We start from the raw sequence: 23375 nt of genomic DNA, 5'->3' as shown, positions 1-23375 counted from the left end.
GCTTTTAGGTCCTCCCAACTTAGATCCCATCCACAAGCTTACACTGGGATGCTAATGCAGAGCAAAATGTCATGGCTTGCGTGTAGGAAAAACAAGCTTTTTAAAAAAATTAGCCAATGATATAAATTCACAGAATTGCAGGGGGAAAAAAAGGATGACCTGTTGCCTCTCATCTTCAACACACATAGTGTGGAAAAAAAGCCCTTTGTGGAAAACCCAAAATGTTTCATGGCAACGAAGGTGCCCTCCAGAGCTGCAGCCCTCATCTTCAGCAGACCTTTACTCCTAGTAATTCAGTGGAAAGATGCTTTTGGACAAGGAATCCATCCTGCGGGGCTCATTACCCAGGCTCAATCCTGCAGCCTCCCCAAAGAGCACAGAAACGCTGAAGCAGGGCTGCTAGAGCAGAGCTCAGCACCGGCAGAGCACAGGCACCGACACTTGCCGTGGCCTCCCGCCTCGGGAAGTGCTTACAGCAGCACAGAGCCACGGCAGGGACACTGCAGGGGTCACCTTGAGGAACACCAGACAAGCATCCTGCAGGAAGCACAGGAAGGGCTCACACAGCCCTGCTCTGCTTCAGTGTCCCTGCAGAGCCTCCTGCCCTCCCTGGCAGCAGAGCACAGGCAGGGCAGGCACAAGGGATCTTGAGACCACAGGGAGCTCAGTGGGCAGAACAGAGCTCACTGCAGGCACAGATGGGAATCCAGCTCCAGGATTTGGGACATTTCAGCAAATGCAGACAATCTCCACCTGTGTCAGAGGCCAAATCTGCCGAGGACATGCCTTGCTGGGACCACAGCCCCCCCTTTCTCCTTGTCCCCAGACCACAGGGCCATGGGGCCCTTGTGTCCAGCACCAAAGCTGCACATCAGGCAGCTTTTAAATGCAACAAACAAAGTGCCAAGATCCTGAATGAAGAAGAGTATTTATGGCCCATTTAAGGGTGGTTGTGTGGGGAAGGGTGGAAAATTCCCTGGATATAAAAGGACGTTGTCAGGGATTGAACTTCCCAACCTAAGCAAGAGCTTTGGACAGGTCCCTGGAAAGCCACTGGCTGTTCACACACCTTCCCTGGCTCAAGAGCTGATCTTCCTGAGGAAGTCTTTTGCTTGCTGCTGCTGAACTTGCCAGGGTACTACAATCTCTGACTTGGGACAGGAGTCAGTGCCTGGGGGGGAGCTGCTGGAGGGAGAGGGAGCGAATGCTCTCCCGGATGCTTGCCTGACTCACCCAGCCGTCTGCTCACCCCGAGCTTCTTGTTACACCAAACTCCAGAGCACTGAGTGGTTCAGACCCTGTGCAGAGATGAAAGGGAGTGGGGAGGGCTGCCCCTCCCTCCCCCCGATGGGCACAGGCTCCTTCCCAACCCTGGCAGCCTCCCCAAACCACTGAGAGCAGCCAACACCTTCATGCCTGGGACAAGATCGAGCCGGGCCTGGAGCCAGGCGCTGCCTCTGGAACCATGGCACAGAATCCACCTCCCTGGCACGGCAGGGAGCGGGGCCCTGGGACTGGGGCCCAGGGGAATACAGCAGGAACGGGAGCAGCTCTCCCAGAGACAGGGCAGCATCGTTTATTTTCACTGAAAGAAATGGCCTAACAGAGAAAATAACCCTCAGCGCCTCCTCACAGACCTGTGCAAGCAACAATGAAACCTCATCTCCCTCGTGAAATATGTGCAGGGAAATTCCTCTTCTGGAGATCCTGCTTGTTCTGAGCTACCACTGCTGGGGGGATGAGCAGCCCACACTCAGCTTCAGAACTCCAGCAATCCCAGTGAAGGGTTTAGCACCTTCATTTCCTGGTATTTCAGTTTAACTGGATTTATGCCCAGCTTAACTGATGCCAGCCACCTCAGTACAACCCGCTGCTTCCCGGCAACCTCAGCACATCCAGCTCCATGGGATTTACTCTCTCCAGGGAGCCTGACCATGGTCCTTCCAAAGAAAGGTCATTAGATTGACCAGGAAAGTCACTTCTAACAAGAAAATCCAGGTGCCTGGGGCATTCCATGCCAACCAGCCCCTCCTCTGCTCCCTGCAGGACAGGGGATTTAGTGCCATGGATTTAGCCACCAGCTCATCTCACTGAATCTGTTTTTTGCTCCCCCATGCTCCCCACACACTCTGAGGTCAGAGCTCCCAGTCCCTCTTACCTCTATGCCTGTTGGTCGTCTTGTCAAACATTAGCATGGCATCCTCTACCTGCAAGACAAAGAGGGGAGAGTTGTGCTTTAACACACGCTGGCAACTCAGACACACCACACACACCAGGGAGAGGGGACACGGGCAGGAGCAGCCTGGACAGAGCAGAACTCCTTGGTTTTGGCCAGAGGCAGCTTCTCCTTTTGGAAACCTGTTGCTTTCTCCCTCTCCCTGCCCTGTCTGACATCTGATCCTGAAGCAGGAAAGTGACCACTTAAAGTGCTGGCCCTAAACAGCCATCTCAGCAACTCTTCCACTTCACATCCATCCCTGGCCGCGCCTCATCTTCCTTTCATGGAGACCAGGAAGGGCCAAGGGAGGAAGTGGGGATGCAAATCAAACCCATGACTTCTCCAAATTGGAGTCACTGTCTTGGCTGAGAATTAGGTTGAAAGAGGTATGAGCAGGGTAGAATCTGGTCAGCCAAGAAAGGTATTCAGAGGTTTTCAAAAGGGCTTTTGAAAAGCTGGAGGAAAGAGGGGAGAGGGGGGAGGGCGAAACTTTAATTCGCATCAGGCTCGGCATTTCCACTTCAGAAGAGAGATGACTGATGAAACGTATTGAAGTGCAACCAAATTGCTTTCAACTTTCATTAGGATTTGCATGATTTATTCCACCTCCATTTAATCTGTGCAGCCACACCTAAAATTTTGCACTTACTGCACAAGGATGTTGTGCTGGGGTTGATTTCCCAGCACTATCACACCTTGAGCTGCTGTTCTGAGGCTGCAGGAGTGGAGGCAGGTGGGTCCTGTTTGCCACTGGACACATCCTGGGCAAGCTCTGAGATGAAATTACAGACTTGCAATTCCCTGTTGTAAACTGAGGGATGATGAAAACCTGTAATATTGAATTATAGAAGGTGCTACAGGAAGGGAGAAGAACTTTAAAGAAAATGTTTTATCCTCTAAAGGACTCTTCTGTTTGTCTGGGGTGTGGCTTTGGGATTTTTTGTTTGTTTTGTTTGTTTGAGGTTTTGGGATTTTTTTTTTCCCTCCAGTAATTCTTCCTGTACTTCCCTGTGCTTCTATTCTGTCTTTCTATAAATCATTTATTTTAGCTAAGTGATTTACAATGCAGTTACATGGTCTCTTCATCTCACACAGTGCCACCAAAGGGTCTACCTGTCCCCCCAAATGTCCTCTTAGGCAGCAGATAAATGGATGTCTGTGACAGAGCCTATGTCTGTGAAAAATTTCTCAGCCTTAGTTGGGGAGAGTTTGGGAAGGTGGTGAGAACACAAGTTGAATCTCCTGAGGCTCTGAAGGACTGTAGTATGTTCCAGGAGATAGAAAAAAATAAAGTGCAGCAAAATCTTACATGATGCCTAAAATTATCTGAAAACCTGTCTCTGCTTAAGTGGTTCTTAACTTTTTTAGTCAAAATGGTTTGCAGAAAGTGCTAGCAATGGCCTGAGACAGTGCAGAACTGCAGGTCTTCTGATACCCATCTTGACTGAGACCTGAAGATGCTGATGCACTGCAAAACACAAACTGCATTAAGCACGGAGCTGTTTGTCCTGCTGTCTGTCTTCCCTCCAAGGGGGAAAACTCACCAGGATGAGCAATACCAAGAGGCAGATAAGGACCAGGCTGCCCTTCACCCTGCACGCTGCTTATCTCTGCCCCAGGGTTATGTTTGCTCAGCAATCTTTATTTTTCATTCTCACAGGTCTTGGCCTCACTGGAACCAAAAATTACACATTGCACCTGCTGCTGTGTCCTGGGGCATCGCAGCTCCCAGTGCCTCCTGGTTTCCTACACCAGGGGGACACTCTGTCCCCACTCAGTCCCTGCTGCAGAAGGTTTGATATGGAATTTTTCTCCCTCCATTCCCATCCCAGAGCCCTGAGAGCTCTTGGATGTGCAGGAGCACAGACCCAGCAGCCCAGGGAGGTCCCTGTCCCCCGACCCTGCGTGCAGGCTCTCCAGGCTGGACCCACATGTCCTGCCAAAAATGACACCTCCTACTGCAAGGACGTTACTGGGGACTTCAAAAAGGCTGCTGTGCTGGTTAGGGAGAGCAGACATGCTCCAGCATGGCCATGTCTCAGCAGCAGCACAGCCCTGAACTGCCTGTGCAGCCTCGTTGTGCTTCTCCAAGGGCTGCCAGGGCAGAGGAGGGGCTGGTCTCAGCACCAGACCCAGCACTGCAGGGCTGAGGGGCTCTGGGTACAGCCCCTGACCACACTGGGCTCTGCAGTCCCTTCCCTTCTCCCACCTGTCCCACGCAACGCCATCCTCCGGGCAAGCAGGGCTTTGTGCCATGTGTACCAAACTGGAATGATGATCTTGGCAGGGATCTTTTTTATGCAAATAAATCCCTATTAGCAGTAACAAGCACAGGCTGCAGGGGCTAATCCAGGAGGGAGGTTTCCTGGGGCCCCAGGAGCACAGGCACCCTGGAGCAGGCGCTTCCCCCCTCCAACAGCACCAACTGCTGGGATCAGGGCCGGGCAGCAGCTCCCTGAAAAAGGGTCAGCCCTGACAGTCCACATATGAAACCTGCACGGGGGGAGCGTCTCCGCAGCCGAGTTCAGACGTGGCCCAAGTATGCCTTGAAGAAAAAATTATCAGTGGGGTGTTCTTTGAGCCAGCTGGTGCCCTTTCAACAATGTCTAATTGGTTATCTTTTCTCTTTCCTAAGGTCAGAACATTTTATCTCCGTCTCTGCCCTTTCTGTGCTTACCCCACCCTGCGTTATTTTTTAGGGCAGCCATTGTAGCAGAAGAATAGCCTCTTTCCTCCATAGTCCAGTGACACAATGAGACTTCTTGAAACCTCCTGAATAGATAAAGTGCAGTGGCAAAAGGAAAATTCTATTAACGCTTTGCAAAATAAAACATCTAAGAGCTGGTGAGACAAGCAGGAGAAGAAAATCAATATGGAGAGGGCAGCACGCTTAGAAAAACTTTTCACCAGTTGCAAAAAGGTGGCGAGGGTATGGGAGGGAGGGGGGAGAGAAACTTATTAATGCAGAAAACCCATCAATGGTATGGAAATCTGGCAGAACAGCAAGAACTCAAACTAGAAGAATTTGAATATACAAAGGGCTGAATAGAATGAGCAAACCACACTGCCTCACACACACAGCCCGTTTCTCACGGTTCTCTGTGAAGCAAACACAAGCGGCTTGTTCAAGTTTTCATCAAGGAGAAATAAGGGACACAGTCAAGGTAACCGGCAGTAAACCCTGTAGTAAGCAAATTGATCCCCATTTCAGGGGAAGGGAAAAAAACCAACAACCCGCAGCCGAAACTCAAGCACACTCAGGGGCTGTGACTGCCCAAGGTACCCCCCTCCTCCAGCCCAGCTCGCCCAGGGTTTTAGAGATGCTCAACTGCGAGTTTTCCAGGGCTCAGCTCAGAACATGCAGCTTGCACTTTGCATACAAGAGGCAAGGAAGGTTTTTCCAGGGTTAGAAGCAGGACTGGAAGATGGAATTCACCCACCAGGCAGGACTTCAGCTCCCAGCAAAGCCCTGGGTGCCCCAGCACAGGATGGGGAGGCTGAGCCACCTCCATGCAGGGCACCCAGACACCAGCAGGCAACCCAAGCCCCCAGCCTCTGTCAGATGGAGCACGGTTCAATACGGAGGCTTTCAGGAGCTGATTATTCTGGACTCATTCTGAGCACCAAGTGAGTTACAAAATGAACAGTCTCAGGACTTAGGGTAACTGAAAAAAAAACCAAAACAAAGACTTGCCAGTGAACACTGGTTACAAATGGACACTTAGGCCCTCAGACTCCTCTGTCCCAGCACAGCCCATCCATACAGCCAATGCAGACCCAGTTTCTTACATAAAGCCTAACTAATGGGCTTCAGTTTATTTAACTTCTTTTTTTTTTCCAATCCACTTGGGGCTCTGAGAAAAGGAAGGGCTCTACCACTTCATTACTCACTGCCTGGAAGGAGGAATAGGGGAGAATAGGAGGAAAGAAAAAAAACCTGGAGGAGCCAAAGGCTTTAATAATCCTAACAGTTCCCAGGGTTATTTAAAATATGCCCAACCAGTTCACAAAAGGTTCCACGGAGATAAATGTATTTGATTTTCTTCCACTTTAATGGAGGCATACATTTAAAGCAACAAAACCAGGGTGACCTAAATAAAATGACTATTAATTGTACTCAGAAAGTCTCTGAATTTAATGCAAGTGATCTAGCCCAGCACAAGAACACAGTATTCTCCAGCCATTCCTCCTACTTTCCTCTTTGGGATTTTCAACTCCTCTTTTCCACGAGACAGCAGGAGCTGATCAGACCCAGCACGGCCCACAGTCACTCACACTGTAACCAACAGGCTGAGTGCCCTGCAAAACCCAGCAGCGCTTCCACGAGAATCTGCAGGGTGGTGCTGCAGGAGCTGGAGCACTGTGCTGCCACCAAAAGCTGAAGGACCAAACCATTTTCTTTTTCTGGAAAACTTTAAGCCTCATCCTGTATCTCTCCAACCGCATGATGCCCACACAGACACAGACCCAAGAGGTGCCCATGGGCCCTCCTTGTGAAGCCAACCTTCCTGTACAAGGATGAGCACAGGAGCAGCACCCATCACCACGCCAGCTCTGTGTTCTGGTTCTTCCATTTGAGTCAAGTTTACTGAGTAAAACTTCCAGAATGAAACCACCATAACTACACTGAAATGACACACAGCAGCCTTTATGCCACCTCATCCAGCCCAGGAAGGCTTTTCCTGATCCAAAACCTGAGTTTCCAACACATCCAGAGTAGGTCGAGGTGTTCCTGTGCTCCCTGAAAGTGTCTCCCTGGGGTGGAGGGGTTGTTTTCCACACTCTCAAACAGATCTGGCACTATGTTCTCCATCCCTTCAAGGTAAAGAAGAATAAGGGCAGACAAATGGCATTATACCTAGTCTCCTAGGACTGGCCCTTGCCAACTGCAACTTGGCCCAGTTTGGAATGATGATTATTCAAAAGACCGGGAAATTGCCACTGGAATGGAACAGTGGCAATTCCAGCTGGGTCTGGGGAGGGAAGGAATTACTGAAGGACAACCTTCAGTCCCACACAATTTGGTTGTGCCTCTCCTCCTTCCATCCCTGACTCATGAACTTTACAGGTCTATCACCTCTTCTGCCCTTCTAAGAAAAGTGTGCTGGATATTCTGGTCTAATTCCTCAAATTATTTATCCACACTGCACAACTCCTCCAATATTTTGTTTTCTGAAGCAGAAAAACCTCTTAGCTGCCAGTGAACTGTCAGGTGCTGTTATTTTAAATGCGCATGTGAACGCGCTCCTGCAGATTTACAACCTCCCCCCACATAAATTAAGACAAATGCCTATTGCATGGCAGACAGTTTGAAATGTCTCCCCCACACCAGGCCTCTGGGCTTGATTACAACAGAATTAAACAAAGAAACAAATTATCCCCCCTCTTTCTGTCACACACTCTCCCCTCCTCCCAGCACAGCCCTGTCTCCTGCCCAAGTCCCCCTGGCCATCACCCAGGTTCCTTCAGCACTGTGTCCCAGCATAGATGACCACCCCAGACCCAACCCAGAGCGTGGCTGGTCCCTCTGCCACCACCCCACCCCGCTGATCCCATCCTGCCCAGAGCCCCAGGGAGCGAAGCGGGGATCTCCAGGCTGAGAGTGCCACTCCAGCTTCCTGAGGTAGCCCCGGCTCTCAGCTCCCTGCTGAGGGCTTCACCTCCTCTGTGGACCAGGCACGATGTGGGTTGTGTTCCCTGGGGTGCTGGGGACACAGGCTGAGGTCCCTGGCTGAGCCCTCCCCAGTGTGCCGTGGTGACAATTTCCCAACCACGGGCTGACAGATTCTGCACCGCGATAACAATCAATGCCATACTGTGCAAGCACAAATTCCAGTGCTAGCAAATTTTTCCCCCCAGCAGTCAAGGCTTTAAAAAGTCTTCTTCAGCAATTATAGCTAATAAAACTACAATTTTATTCAACACACACATATCATTGTAACTAATTTTGCTCCATCAGGGCTGAAATTAAAACAGTCATTCAATCACGTTAATCTCAGGGCTTGCTCACCAGCCGTGACATGGCAAAGAGCATCCCCAATGCTTGCCAAAAAGCACTGTGGCTACTGTTGGACTTCAAAATGCTCCTGCAAAACACGAACACGTTACTCAACGCTTACTCTACCAAGGGGGATGTAAGAATGACTAATGCTCTCCGGAAAAAAACAGCTTTCCACAGCAGGACAAATTAAACATGACTTCATAGACAATTTCTCATTAATTCCTTCTCTGGCATTAATAACATGGAGTATTGATGAAAGCAAAGCTCCCATCAAGTTATAAACTACGTGAGGACTCTTGCAGTGTTTCTTTACCTGCTGTGGAAAGCTGGTTTTTTGTCTGTTAGCTAACAACACCGACAGGGAATACGGGTTCTTGCAAAAAACCCCACCAAACCAAGGAAGAACCCAGAAACATCAAAACGGTTCTTTCTTCAGCCTCTGGGGCTGCAGCAGAAAAGGTGGTGATAAGAAGAAGGGAAAGGCAGACCAGTGGCATAAGGCAATAACCTCTCCAGCAGCAGAAAGGTTGGGAGTGGATAAACTGCCAGGGACATTTCTCCAAAGGGGAGGATACACCCACACACCCAGGGAGAGACACCGGGGTACCTGCATGAAAATGGGACTCAGACCAGAGCATCCCGGGAGGCAGCTCATCCTGCCCTTGGACACAGGCAGATGGCCCTCACCTCCCAGTTACCTGCAACACCAGATACTCCACGGATGCATTTCACTACTAAGTCCAGCTGAAGACAACGGAGAGCCACAGCTCTCCTCTCCCAGCTGCAGGGCATTTGCTGGCTGTGCTTTTAGGGAACAGAAAAGCTGCCTGGTCAGAGCCCAGCCTGGGCGGGGGTTACTCTGCAATCAAGTCCTGCTGCCAGGTCTAATTGTCCAGAACAATCCCTGCCCGATCCCTGCCCGCAACACAGGCAGCTCTCCCCTGGGTCTCCTTAGCTTGATGGGAAAATAGGTTCCAGTGCTGCAGTTCTGAAATGGACTAAGAGAGTCAGGAGCCGGCCCGAGAGCGTGGCTGGGAGAGCGCAGGAGCCAGAGGAACATCCCTGTCCCACAGGGAACCAACGTCCAGCTGCAGCCAGGGCTCTGGGATCCCGAAGGAATAGGGTACAGGGGGTACACTCGACCACCCTGCACCTGAGGTTCAGCTGCTCGAGGTCACTACAGACACATAGACCCCCAAGGACAGGTGAACAACCCACCAGGTGCTGTTAGAGCCCTACACCAATGGAGAACTGCATCAGAAGCTTCAGATTTCACTGCAGAACAGCAGGATCCTGCTGAGAATGGGCAGGGCTGTGCCACTGGCCCAAGGCTCACGGCCTCAGTGTCTCTAGGGACAGCAGCAGGTCCCAGAGTGCCACCAGCCAGGACTTCCCACATGCCTGAAATAGCTCTGGACAGTGGCACAGATGGCACATGTCATATAAATCAAGGGCTCCTGCGATGACACACTTCGTACCTATCAGTGCAACACACACACACACACACAATCACTCTGACCTGGCCACAGACAGAGGTGCCACAGCAGCTAAAACCAGTCATTCAATCTGAAACTGGGGTTAAACTGTGGAGCTCCCGCTACCGCCCTTCCCCAGAGAGGCAAGAACAGAATCCTGTTCCAAACATCTGCTGGAGAGGATCCAGGCTCCCTTACAAACACTTAATTCACCCTGCCTCAAAACATCTAACAGACAAGGAAGAGGGTGGGACTAGAAGGGAAGTTGAGTTACAGGCGTTTTAGTGACCTACACGTGGCCCCAGAGCCAAGCACCATCCTGGAACTCTGCCTTGGGTTCCCTGCCAGCATCGCGGGATCCCCTTCCCACACTCATCCTTCTCCATCTGTTTACTGAGGCCCCCATCTCCTTGCACATGTGCACATACTGTGCATTATTTTCTGTAAACTTCCCCAACAACACAAGAACTTTTGGCAAATGTCTTCTTGTGGGATCCACAATGGCATGAAGAACCCAAGGTCCATCATCCTGCTCCATGTGCCCTCCCCACCTGCCAGAAGGAGCCACCACCAGATAAAAACACAAAGCAAACCCACACAAGGACTACTTTTTAAATGCATGCGTAATAATTCTAAATTACTCTTCTGGGGCTGCCATTGGAGCTTTTGGGTTTTACAGGTTTAAGCTTCTGCTGTCGAAAGGCTGGAGAACTTCAGCTCTTTGGAAAGCAATGGCTGAGAGCCCCATGCAACCGCATCACTCGCTGAAGCTTAAATAGATCAAATATCACAAGAGTCGACAGCACCAAAGCTCAAAGGAGCTCAGCTCCTTTACCCCCTCAGGTGCTCCCAGGCCAGGCCTGCCCATCCAGGTAGTGCCCAGGGGGTGCTGTGGGGCAGGGCAGGACCCCTCTCCTCCCCTCCTGCAGCACTGGAACATTGCTCCTTCAGCATTCCAGCCAGCCAGGTGCGAGGCGTTGGTGATTTTACTTTCACGGAACATTAGGCACCGTCAGCAGAAATAATTCTTCCTCCCTTCACCGTGCTCGTTTGCATATTAGCACTGCAAAGTTGCAATCTGTTTTCTTTTCCAAACAATACTGAAGGTGCTGCCCACCAGGCCTGGCTGGAGCCCATTCTGGAAGTGCCAGGGCTGTTTCAGCCCCAGCCAGAGGAGAGGCAGTCTCCTCCCCTGATGGGTTTTAGCAGCAGCACTGCCTGGAAAGCCAGATTTAAACAAGGGCCCTCCTTTCTGGCTGCAGCAAGAGGGATGTTGCTGTTTCATTTAACCACAGCACCAGTTCAGCACCTGCCTCTCTCCTGGCCTTGCTGCAGCCACAGCAGCGAAGTCCAGAGGAGGCCACCAAGATGATGAGAGTAGCTTTAGATGGGATATTAGGAAGAAATTCCTCACTTTGAGGGTGGTGAGGCACAGGGTGCCCAGAGCAGCTGTGGTTGTCCCATCCCTGGAAGTGTCCCAGGCCAGGCTGAACAGACACTTGGAGCGCTCTGGGACAGTGGAAAGTGTCCCTGCCCATGGCAGGGGTGGCACTGGATGGACTTTAATGTCCCTCCCCACTCAAACCATCCTGGGATCCCATGAATAACCTGTGGGCATTCACTGAGTGCCCTGAAGCCACACATGGAAACCCAGCTCAGAGAATACTGAGAAAAACTCTATTCCCAAAAAAGCCAGCGTGTTTTCACAGATGCCTTTGCAGCAGAGTCCCAGGGCAGGCCAGACTCAGGGACAGATCTGATTAAGAGACATCCTGAGCAAAGGAACAGGATCGGGTTTAAAGAGCTTCCTGCTGCCCTTTCGTAAATACCTGCTGAATAAGTGTGAAGATAAGACAAGGATTGCATTACTAGGCTTCCTGATGCATGAAGGGCTTTTTTATTGCCCAGATTTGAAAGGAAAAAAAAAAAAGGATGAACAATTGCCACAGCCAGCTCCAGCTAAAGGCTCAGCTGCAGAATCAAACTTCAGTTTATTAGGAAAGGAAAACTCATCTAAGTTCTCTTTGACTGTAATGAAAAAAAGTTTCATTTTATTTCCTGCTGGATCCTTTTTCCTTTTATTGTTCTTTTCATATACTGCCTTGCATATTAAGGAATATTTTTCCAGAGCTGCTTGTTCTAAACAGAACTGTCCACCCTTGTTTTTCGACCCCAAATCAAACACAGCTTATCTCTCTACAGTTAGGGATTTTTTTAATTTATGGAAAAAACATTTGCAAACCAGACCCTTGCTATGACAAGTGTGGATGATGCTGCACTCAAGAAGGTGCCATTTTTTTGGCCTGGGGGTCCAAGCCCACCCTCCAACCCTGACTTTGCAGGTGGAGGATGGTGGGTGGAGCAGCTCTGCCTGTGCAGAACACTCTGAACCCTCCGTCCTGTGCAGCCTGCTGACAGGGTGAGTGGTCAGAGAGTGGTTTGGTGCACTCTCACCAAGCTCATTACACTCATGACTTACCACTTTTTAATAAAAATTCCTTTCAGGCTATTGGAGCAGAGTCCCCCTACACAGACAGAGCTGCTCCGGCAGCTCACAGCGCCCACGCACAGGAAGCAGAAGTGATTTTCCCACTGCCACAAATTAATGATAAGAACAGGAAAAGACAAGTCCCTGGCTTTGCTTTCAGAACCTGCTTGGACAGACGAGAGCTATGCAACAACACCCAGAGCTTGGGATGTGGATTTCCCTGAGCTCAGAGCCCCAGCACATCCCTGCACCACACATACCACAGCGAGTTCGAGAGGAGAAATAACCAACACGAAGCACTTGCTCTGATTTCTGCTGTTCAGGGCTTTGGACTCTACCTCTTAAAATACCCCAGTTAGTCTTGATGAGAAGGCAGAAGCCCAAAGCACTTGAGGGAATGATTTTTTTAAGCCTGTTCACGGCAGAAACCATCATTTACTTAACTGTGGCTGCAATTGCCGCTGCTGCCTGAGTTTACAGAGCGGGGAGCACAGAGGCCATGAAATGCCACTGCCATCACCCAGGACCTCGGGACATTTGCTGCAGCCTGGCCCTTCCACCCCAGCTCAATCAGGGCACTCAGACAGCAACACCAGTCTGGGCTGTCAGGATGGGATTTCAGTGTACCACCTTGATTCTCTTCCCTGCAGCTCCACCCCTTCCCACTCTCCGGTCAGGCTCCGGAGCCAGCCGTAATAAATGCTGGGAAAGGCAATTCCTCCAGGAGAGCAGGCTATTAAGGCTGAATATAATATTAAAAAGAAAGCAATTAGTGGTGCTGCTGTGCTGGGCACAGCTCCTCTCCCCCTCCCCAGCCCTCGGAGGGGTGTGCATCCCGCTCCGCTGGGGTCATCCTGTTTGGAGAGGGGTTGAATGCCCAGGATCGACGGGTACTGCTGGCTAAATTGAGTTTTCACACGTGTCAGCAACACCAAATCTCATCAGCTTGACAGAGCCTCACCCAGGCATCTGAAACCAAGGTTCAGCTGCAATTTTTAATTACCCCTGGTCGGCACGGGGATTACAGGGTAATCACCGAAGCCAGGATCCTGGAACCACAGTACTCCTCTTTTAGAGCTGCTACAGAAAAAACAAGGGGTTCTTTTGTGAGAGGGTTTTTTTGTTGTTGAAGTCAACTCAACCTTCTGCAGCTCCTGACATCACCAAAGTGATTTCTGTGAGAAAGAAGTAATTCTCTTTAGTTTATAAATGAAAATTTAAAAAAGAATCCTATTCCCCACTCTTATAATCTGCATCACGAGGACTCGGGGCTAGGGGCAGGCAGAGGGGGAGAACTGTCCGTACAAACGCAACATGGTTGAATAATGCTTTACAGGTGAAAATGGCCTGAAGTTTTCCACAGGTGCCATTTCCATGTGTGTTGAACCTGTGGTGGCCACGTGCACAGGATGTGTGTCTTTTCTCCTGTCTGCTCCAGACTCCCCAGTCCCCAGACTCTGCCTCCCCCGGAGCTGCTCCCGAGGGAAGCTCCCACCTTTTCACTCCTTTTCCTCCCCAGGCCCTGGAGAACAATCCCACCCTCCCTCCTCCCTCTCCACAGGGCCCAACAGCTGCCTTTGAACCGTTTGTTTGAAACCTCTTGGCTTCAAACACTTTTTATTTCTTGCCCAAAAGCTATTTGAATGGATTATGTCCCAGTGATGAATCTCTCCTAGAAACGTGACAAGAGCCTCTTGAATCATGGCAAACAGGCTCGGTAAATCAACCAAACGGCAAAAATGGGGAAAGAGAGGATTTAGGTGTTAAGAATGAGGTGACAGGTCCACACATCAATCCCTCCTGACTGACAAGACGTCCTTCCAAGATGGGAGAGATATTTTTTAAGTTTGCTTCCCCTGACTCCACATTATTTCACCAAAATAACACCAGATACAATAATTAAGCTGCAATCTTGGTGGATTGCTCACAATGATAACTCCACCTTTGTAATTCAGCTTCAAATAAACCCCCTTTGTTCTGTCTTATTACACAGATTCTGGTATCATTCAAGTATATTAACTGTAGCCTATTACTGTCACACAAAAATGCTCCCTGAGCCATAGCAAAAGGCTCCCCAGACAAAACTTTATGTCATGTTAATCCAAGCTTTAATAACGATGAGGATATATAACTGTATTCTAATTGTGCTTTGTGTTTCTGCATACAAAAACCAGAAAATATCAGAAGTGACAGAGGCAGCCTTCCTCCAGCCCAGGATGCCTCTGCCCCCCTCCCTTCTCACTAAAATAGGGGCTAAAAGCGGTGGAGAGCAATTCCAGCCAAATCCCAGCTCACGCCAAAGCCGAGCCTAAGGCACAGAGGGAAAACTGGGCTGGTGGTGCTAAGTGCTGCGGCTGCTACTGCAACAGAAATTAATACCCTCTAAAATAGCACTTAAACAGGGATAATCAGTATTATGGAAATTGTACATGTTTAATTCTGGAGTGTCTGCTGAAAACATTGCGTGATGAAGGACTGTGGGAAGCAGAGCGTTCATTTTGGAGCCAAGGCTTAAAATAGGCAGAGGGGGGGAAAAAATGGGGAAAGAGAGGGAAGGGGAAGGGAGGAAGGGAGGAATGGAGGAAGGGAGGAAGGGAGGAAGGGAGGAAGGGAGGAAGGGAAAGAAAACCTGGAAACAAGCAATGAAAAGACTCACAAATTTATAATTGGGCATTTCCAAGTGGTGGCTGCAAGCTGGGAAATGGATTTAAAGGAAAGAAAACAAGGCACTGTAACACCCAGCAAGGCTGAGGCAAACGTCCTTTACAGTATTTTGCTGTGTTTTTGCTAACCCAGTTTTAAGTACACTAGAAGTTAGATTTATCCCCTCCCATAAGTAAGGCTGATCTCACACCCAGATCCATGGCAGGCTGGAGCAGATTTTAACCTTGCTGTTCAGCTGGAGGACACTGGCCCTTTGGACTCCTCATCTTCATACTCTGCTCATTTTCTATTGCAATCCCCTCCATCTTATTCCTGTAAAATTTACTTCAGTGCAGTAAGCTCGAAGTTCACCCAGTGGGGATGGATTTACCTCAGAAAATACCATACACCGAACACCCTAAAAAAGTTACCTTCTCCCAGTTCCTCTTTCACTCAGACCCTAAAGTTCCACAGCTCACCACTTCCAAATCACAAGAAGCACTAAAAACCCAGCAGATCTTCAAAATAATACAGCAAAGTATTCATTAACCTGCTGACACTGCAGCTCCCTGGTTCTGTGTTTTGAGGGTGTTTCCTACAACATGTTTAAAAAATGAAAATGAACAGTCTTGTGTAAATCACAAGACTCTAGGAACTGGAGTATTTAGAAGAAGAAAAAAAATCCACTGAACAGCCTGAAACTCTTGATAAATCAAGAAATTTGGCAGGACCCATCTGACAATGTTTATTTTTTCCCCCCCAAAGTTGTACTATACTCAACATTAGATCAAAACAGTTTTCTTTGGCAGACACAGGTTCTGCTCTGCACTCCCCTTCTCCCTAACACACCATATGGACTGTTCCTAATGAAATATATTTAGAGGGATAGTGAACCAGCTCAGCACTGGTGTAAGTGCTGCTTCTCTGCAAGTCAGGGACTAAAAAACATCATGCATTTTTGGAACTATCACTTTTGATTTATAAGTCCTTAAAAGTGCAGTCAGTAAGCCCAGATTAAAATACCAAATAAAGCTTTAGTGGTAGCAAACACACACACACATACATATATATATAAAGTAAAATTGCTGCTATTTTTACAAATTGTCTTTAAGTAGCACAATATAAAGAGCCCAATGAAATGAGAAAGACCGGCTTGGACAGCTTCAATACAGAAAAGATAACGAGACAAGAATTTATTAAAAAGTGAGAGGTGTTTTATTCTGCAGGGAGACAGGAAAGGCATTTCCAGGATTTCTAATATGCTCATAGGATGGGCACAATGCAAATATCTGCTGAGCTGGAAAGGAAAGCTGCACCAGCACAGGGAAGTTATCTGGACAGTGAACTGAGGGGACATTTACTGGTGGATGATCACTGGGAACTGGGTCCAAACCCCAGGGCAGGTCAATTCAGCCTCCCTCCAACCCATCCGCCTCCAGCAAGGCACTGGGCACCCAAACACAGGAGGCTAAAGGAGGTTCTTTTTTTAGAATGACCAAGTCATCTGCGCAGAGCCCAGCAACCTTGGGATTTCTATGGACTTAAAGGAAATCTGCCAGTAATCCCATCAGCAGCAACAAGGCTGGAGTCTCCACAGCACAACAAATCTTTTAAGGAGCAAAAAGTGCTTTTATTCTGGGGGAAAGATCTGTGTCAGGACACTTTCAGTTTTGCATTTCCTCTCTCCCTCTTCTTTCCTCCTTCTGGAGCAAGAGGCAGGATGGACAGGCATTATCTAAAAAAAAATCTTGCAGCGTAATGTCAAGATCGATATGTTGACCTAACAAGTAATGCCAGCTTTAGTAGTGTCTTAATGATGTGATCATTATCTCCTTACCTGAGTGCAGCAGCACTTAGCACGTGGGCCAGCAGGAACGCTGAGGACTACCCCATGTAACAGGACCACAGACATTCCCCCATATGCACAGATTCCATGCACTTGGTGTCTCAGGGAAAAAAGTTAGCATTTAAAAAAAGTTACCCACATTCCTGAACATCCACAATGGGCTCAATTAACCAGGCACAGCAGAAGAGTTGTGGTACCCCTGCCGTGGAAGAGCTGTTGTTTCCCTCTAGGAAAGGCAACCTCACAGGTCATTTGTACCAAGGTGTACAAGATCTGCTTCAGTGGCAGAGATGCCTGGAATTATTTGGAGCACAGAGGTGGCAGGGAGAGGGACAGTGGGAGCCTGGAGCCCTCACTCCCTGCCTGAACATACACGGATGGGATGACTCTGGGGCGTTGCTCTCCTTTCTCACACTTTTCAGGGCAACACTCTGTTAAGACACATTCACCTTCTAAATCCTGTCTTCCTTGGCTGCTGTACCCGAAATAGCTCGGAAGACTCACATTTCCCAAAAGTACTGGTCTGGAATGCAAGAGTCTTGGATGCATTTTAAAGTGTTTTACTTTGTCCTCACGGACATCACAGACTGGTCAGTACCTGCCTGGCCACACACCACTGCTGGTGCCAGCTCTGCCAAGAGGAAACAATGTCCCCTCCTTGAAAGCAGGAGCTGGAAAAAAAAATCCATTTTCCACAGGCAGCTCTCACGGGCCCCAGCAATAGCAGAGGCAGGATCATGCAAGCAGGAATCACAGGATCATGGAACCACAGAGTGGTTTGGGTGGAAGATCATCTTATTTCCATCTTCCACTAGACCAGGGAGGCAGCCCCAAAGCTGGCGTTGAGGTGCTGGGGTCTGCCTTTCTGGGGAGAGGCTGAGCAGAGATGTCACAAAGACAAAGCACACTTAAAGAAATTTCAAGACTGAAATGTGTGATTTTTGGTCTAATTCCAAAAACCGCTACCTGGTGTGAAACACCTCTTTCAGTGGCTTGTTCTGGCTCTCCCTGGACAACAGCAGATAAAGAAGCAATTTATCATCCAGCTGAAGGCTGTGTGCCACACTCCCTGTCCTCCCCAAAGCTCCCCGCTTCGCAGGCTGACCTCCCTGCTCCACCCCGAGGTACCATAGCAACATGAAATTAGCACACACACAACTGCTAAATGAATAATTTACTGATTTCATAAGAACCTGACTTGCAATTTATAGTTCTATTATCTTTTATATCCATGTCTTAACTCCTTTTGTAAAAAGGCTGCAATCAAGCTAAATAACATTTGAAAATCTAATAAGCACATCCAGATTCCGTGCTCTGGGGCGAGGGTGTGTAGCCTTGTGTGCCCTCATGTGCCAGCTCCCGTGTCCACTGTGTGCTGTCCCCATGTCCCCTGCACTGGGCAGTGCCAGCACCCCCCTTCCTCTCCTCCTTCCCAGTGATTCAGGCCCGGTCAAGGAAGCTCCAAGCAGCAGAAGTACCTCCGTCTTCCATCTCCCCGTTGTCATTTTAAGACCTGCAGCCAGTGAAGGGCAGCGCAGCTCCTCCAGCTCCAGTGACAGCCAGGTATAAAACAGATCTGAAAAGGCTCCTCCACCCCTACCAGAGATGCCCTTCCAGTGACTCAGCTGCATCTTGTCACTCATCCTCAATTTAAAAAGTATTTATAAAGGCAGTATGACAAGAGATTCACTTGCAGAGTTACTGACTCGGCTGGAATAGGTTGGGCTGCTGTTGTTATGGGCAGGAGGACAGGTATCTCTGCCGGAGACACATCACACACACACAGGAGCTGGGGATGGGTGCAACTTCCCACCCTCTCACACTGCTGGAGAACTCAACTGAGCATCCCCTGAGACACTGCTAACCCAACATGCCCAGAGAGCAGGACAGCTTTCCTTTGATTGCTTTGTTTTCCAGGCTCTATTCCTACTGGAGAGCTACTCCCGAGGTTAGAAATTAAGAGCAGTTCAGCTATTAAAATCAGCCTTTCAGAAGGAGGTGGAGATTTTCACAGATAACTTCCCACAGGGCAGGTGGGTACAAAGCCCAGAGAGGAGGGAGGAGGCAAACCTTGCCTCAGAGCCTGGCCTCACCTGCACCTCCCAAAAATTGCTCCTGAGTGCCTGGTGCCCAGCAGCTCAGCAGGGCACGGGCTGTGGTGCCAGCACAAACAACATCCCCCAAGAGTCCACACCATCCAACAGGCAAATCATTTGGAAACTGGATTTAAAAAAAAAAAGATGGAAGAAGGGGATAGCACAATATTACTTACTTGGTATATTACTTGGTACTTATGATCTGAAACCAAAACAGGGAGGAAATTCTCTTTCATTACACAGGATTTTATAATGTGGGTGAAGGGACACTGCAGCTCCAATCCCAAGCCATTCACACTGTGATCCCCAGGGATGCTCCAGAGGAGCAAAACAAGGCACTAAAGCTTGTGAGACGGGTTGAAATAGGACAGCACAATATGTAAATACTAAAAGCTGTTTAGCATAACAAAACTGGCCCAACAGTGCTGCTCTCTGCCGGACTCCCTCATTTTCTGATCAGCTATGAAAATCAGTCACCTGCTATAAGGAAAAGAACAGGGCTGGAGCAGGGACTGAGAAATCAGCCCCCCAAAACACAGAAGATCAAATGATAACTCAGTAGAAAAAATTCCCAACCAATTTCCTGAGACAGCAAATCCTTCTGCAAACATAGTTACAAACATTAAACCAATAAACCAATCTGCAAACCTCTCACACAGTGGTGAACACAGATTTAACCAGCAGCAAGGAGAAAAAAGGGGAGATTTTGGCATTTGCTGCATGACTCGTGGAGATTGGATTTGCAACAAAGGGGTCCAGATTCCCAGAGAGCTGCAGATGAACTGAGTGGATATAAAAGAGCCACCAAGAAAATGAGAGGATAAATTTGGTGAGATTCTGTCCATCACACAAGCAAGGTGTTAAGCAAGCTCTCAGCTGTACTAGGGAGGGTAAAAAAAGCCAACATCACCTCAGCAGTACTGCAAGGCTTTGGAAAGGCCACAGGATGAGGCAGCCTGAGATAGGAAGAAGCTCAGCTCTGAAGCCCCTTCCAGCACGGTGATCCCAAAGGCCCATGACAACCACTACGGCCCAGGGGACTGTGGGGGAGTGTGGGGTAAATACATCAACATGAGGCAGGATAGTTATTACATGTAATTATTTCTTTTTCAGCACCTTCAAAACAGACAGATACACTCCACAAGCACACAGAGATGGAGATAAATGCATAAAAAACTAATCAAAAACCAGAACTGTGCTGAGCTGCACTGAACATGCCTTGCTTGTGTGTTATTTTTACTAATACAGTTGGGACTAAAAAGCAAAATGTGTCAGATTCCAGAAACACCGGAATAGGAAGAAAAAGAACAGTTCTGTTTAAAATCTCTCCTTCCTCTCCCTGTTTATTGTTCCCATCTCAAGCCCAGCTGGACAATAGCAAACAAAGGCTGGTTAAACCCTGTTCTTAGTGTTTTATTCCCCAAACGCCCATCACCTACCAGAGAGCAGAGATAAAAGTGAGGAGTTTGACCTGACCACGCTCACAATGCAACTCCTTCCCCGTCTTCTGAACAACATAAAAAGGATGTCAGGAGAGCAGATGGATTGGAAGGGAATTTGGAAAACAACAATAACAACAACAAAATGAAACCTGAGACCTAAAAGCTGTCTCCATCCAACTAAAGCTCCAATCCCTCCGGATCACAGGGCGGGCATCACGTCGCTCTTGGCAGTGGGAAGCAGGGCTCAGGCTGTCAGAGACACCCCACTGCCAGCCAAAAACAGCCACGGGAACTCAGTGGGGTGATGGGAAGCGTCACAGACACTTCTGAGCACTTCACAAACAGCAGGGAAGGGTTAGATGGAATAAAGAAATCCTTCCCTGGGAGGGTGGGGAGGCCCTGGCACAGGGTGCCCAGAGAAGCTGCGGCTGCCCCTGGATCCCTGCAGTGTCAAGGCCAGGCTGTTGAAGGGCTGGGGGCTGCAGGAGGGGCTGTCTGTGGTGCCCATGACACACCGGCCCCGTGCTGGCAGCATTGCTCTAACGAGATCCCTCAGCAGACGGAAAAGGAATCCCCAGGAAAGGGGAGCAGTGCTGGCAATTACTTTGAGAAGGCCTGGTGCTCACAGGCAGCATGGAGGAGAGCAGGCTGCCACCAGCCACCACTTGACCACGGCCCCTCTTCACTCCTGGCGCTCTCCACGGCCGCCGCATCCCCGCTGGGCTCTGCCCTCGCCCTCCCACCCCACACACAGGCACTGCAAAGAGCAGCAGCACTCCATCTTCCTGGACTTCTCCTAAACCCCGAGTGCCACAAAAGGGATTAGAACAAAAGGTTAAATTAACAGCGTGCTGGAGAACTGCCTCTGTTTCTGAAGGGTTTAAGCAGCGCTTGCACTGAGCAGGACTGTGCCATCACCCTGACAGCGCTGCCAGCCTGCAGAGCCCCCCTGCACCTCCCTCCTCTCCAGGGGGACAGCACAGCCCACTCCAGGGTCCTCCTGCCCCCTCAAGAGCTCAGTCCATTCCTGGAGGAGAAACCTCCCCAGCTGCAGCACAAGCCTTCTGCTTCATGTTTCTTCTCTCTGAACAAACAGCCAGAATCTTAAAAAGGGTTTCCAGTTAAATTCCTAGTGTATTTGATCACAGCAGGCACAAAGCACACCACACATGGAAGCAGCCCTGTTCCTGACCAGCAGTGCTGAGGTTGGTGGAGCAGAGGTTCCCGGAGCACCCTGGACCCTCAGGGCTGCCAGTTCCACACAACACCTGTGTGCATCCTTCACCATCACACACCACAGTGCCCCTCCTGAGCATCACTGACCCACACCAGGGCCTGCAGCACAGCACCAGCTCCCAGCCAGAAGAACGAACCCCAGAAAACACTCAGGAAGTAAAAAACATTGTTAAAGAAATATGCTCCAGTAATGGCCCAAACCACTGTTATACAAGAGATACACAGCAGAATTTAAAGGAATTACTACATGGATTTAAAAAAAAAAAAAAAATTACATAATGGAATTCTTTAATTTAAGAAGCTTCTTTGCAAAAACCAATTTCTTGCTGCTTTGATTCAATTCAAGATGCTCCAGAACATCCGCATGCTGATCAAAACAAGATCTGGGGGTTTATAATCTTCAGAGATGCAGGGGATGGGGAAAAGGAGGGACATGCCACAGGCCTGGGCTGTCTTAACACACAGCACATTCCAGTCTGGCCCATTCTGTCCCTGCTCCATGAACACCTTCCTGCCAGGTCAGCTCCTTCAGCTGGCACCTCACGCAGCCACAACACACGGGGGTTAAATCTGCCTTCTCCAGCACAGAAATTAGGTTTCTGACAAGAAATCTATTTCTTGCAAGGGCAGCATCATCGATGGAGAAGTGTCTTCATTAGAGGCTCGTTTCATGACAATGAAGTAACTTCCAGCACTATGTGATGTTTGAGAAGAAGATGCAAATCACGGCCTATTGCTCAGCATGTTTCTGAGTGCCAAACAATTCCAGCTTGTTTGACAACTCTTCCTTAAGATGAAGCTAAACTGCCCTTCTGTGCCAATTAAAGACTCACCAGAACGCTCTCTGAACCTGCATTACTGTTTAATAAAAAAGGGAAGAAACAATTTTCTTCCCTTTAAAAAAAATACAAACATCTTCTAAAGACTCTTGTGACAGAAAGTCTTTTAGTTTATTAAGACTCCCCAGCAATAACCATGACAAAAGACAGTTGTTTCTCTAGGCAGATGAGAAAATGATCCTTCTTCCAAAGCCCCCACATGCACACTGCAAACATCTTCAAATGGATAAGGTTTCCCAAACCCAGCGTTCCAGAGGTACCACTATTCTGGAAATCAGAGCAAGACAAAGTCACCCACAGAGCCCAGTTCTTCCAACCATTCAGTGAAGGAACTCAGCAGAGAGGTGGGAGGTTGGTGCAGGCTTTGGGGTTTTAATTATTGCTTCTTTACACCAAGCACTCTTTAAGAGGACGGATTAAGTCCAAGAGATCTGAAACAATAATAAAATTCTGGCCAGAACAATCCTGCAAGAAACCAAACCAAGCCCAGGAGTCACCACAGCCTCTCTGTACCCCACCAGCAGCGGATGCACTGCAGTGCTGCCTCCACAAAGGGCTTCTCAGATGAGGCAGATTTAAGTGTCTTTGACATGCTGAGATAGTTTGTGCCTCACCGTGAGCACAGCTGATGATGCCAAGAGTGGTTTTTCTCTGCCACTTTATACGAGGTTATTTCCATTCCTTTTATTTTTCTAAATTGTTTCATTATGTTTGTCTAAAACACATTCACTGCCTTGGAAAAACAAAAGCAAGAACAAGAACAAATCAAGCCCCTCAATATGTTGTTCTGGAATGAAAAAAAGAAGGTGGGAGAGAGGAGAGCAGCAGCAGAAAGCAGCTCTGGCAGATGTGAAGTTCACAAACCAGAGGAGATTCTCCTCAGCCTTCCTTTCGCTCCTGGCACCCCTTGGACACCCCAGGCCTCAGGATGAGCTCCTGTGCCTGGAGCCACTGTGGCTGGGGCAGACCCTCTCTCCAGGCCATGGTGGAGCAGAGCCTGCAGCGGTGCCAGGGGACAGATCTGAGCTGGGCTCTGCCTCCAGAGCACCTGGCTTTGGTCAAGGTCAGCAAGAGCACAAAACAACATCTGA

General features: G+C 49.0%; 1 protein-coding gene across 13 annotated transcripts in view; it reads right to left on the bottom strand.

Annotated features, from left to right (window-relative positions):
- The window catches only part of MSI2 (musashi RNA binding protein 2), a 203143-nt gene that overhangs the window by 76674 nt on the left and 103094 nt on the right, over positions 1-23375 (bottom strand). For all 13 annotated transcript variants that reach the window (XM_014255075.2, XM_014255071.2, XM_014255072.2 and 10 more), the window contains one exon: positions 2159-2207. In XM_014255075.2, the coding sequence (XP_014110550.1) occupies positions 2159-2207 (49 nt within the window). The remainder of the gene's footprint in view (positions 1-2158; positions 2208-23375) is intronic.

Source organism: Pseudopodoces humilis, chromosome 23 (assembly GCF_049639895.1).
Source record: "Pseudopodoces humilis isolate 2021_Gansu_Grassland_sample_001 chromosome 23, ASM4963989v1, whole genome shotgun sequence".
Classification (NCBI taxonomy): Eukaryota; Metazoa; Chordata; class Aves; order Passeriformes; family Paridae; genus Pseudopodoces; species Pseudopodoces humilis.
Note: the sequence above shows the minus strand (reverse complement) of the source record. Positions and strands in the feature narration are given on the sequence as shown.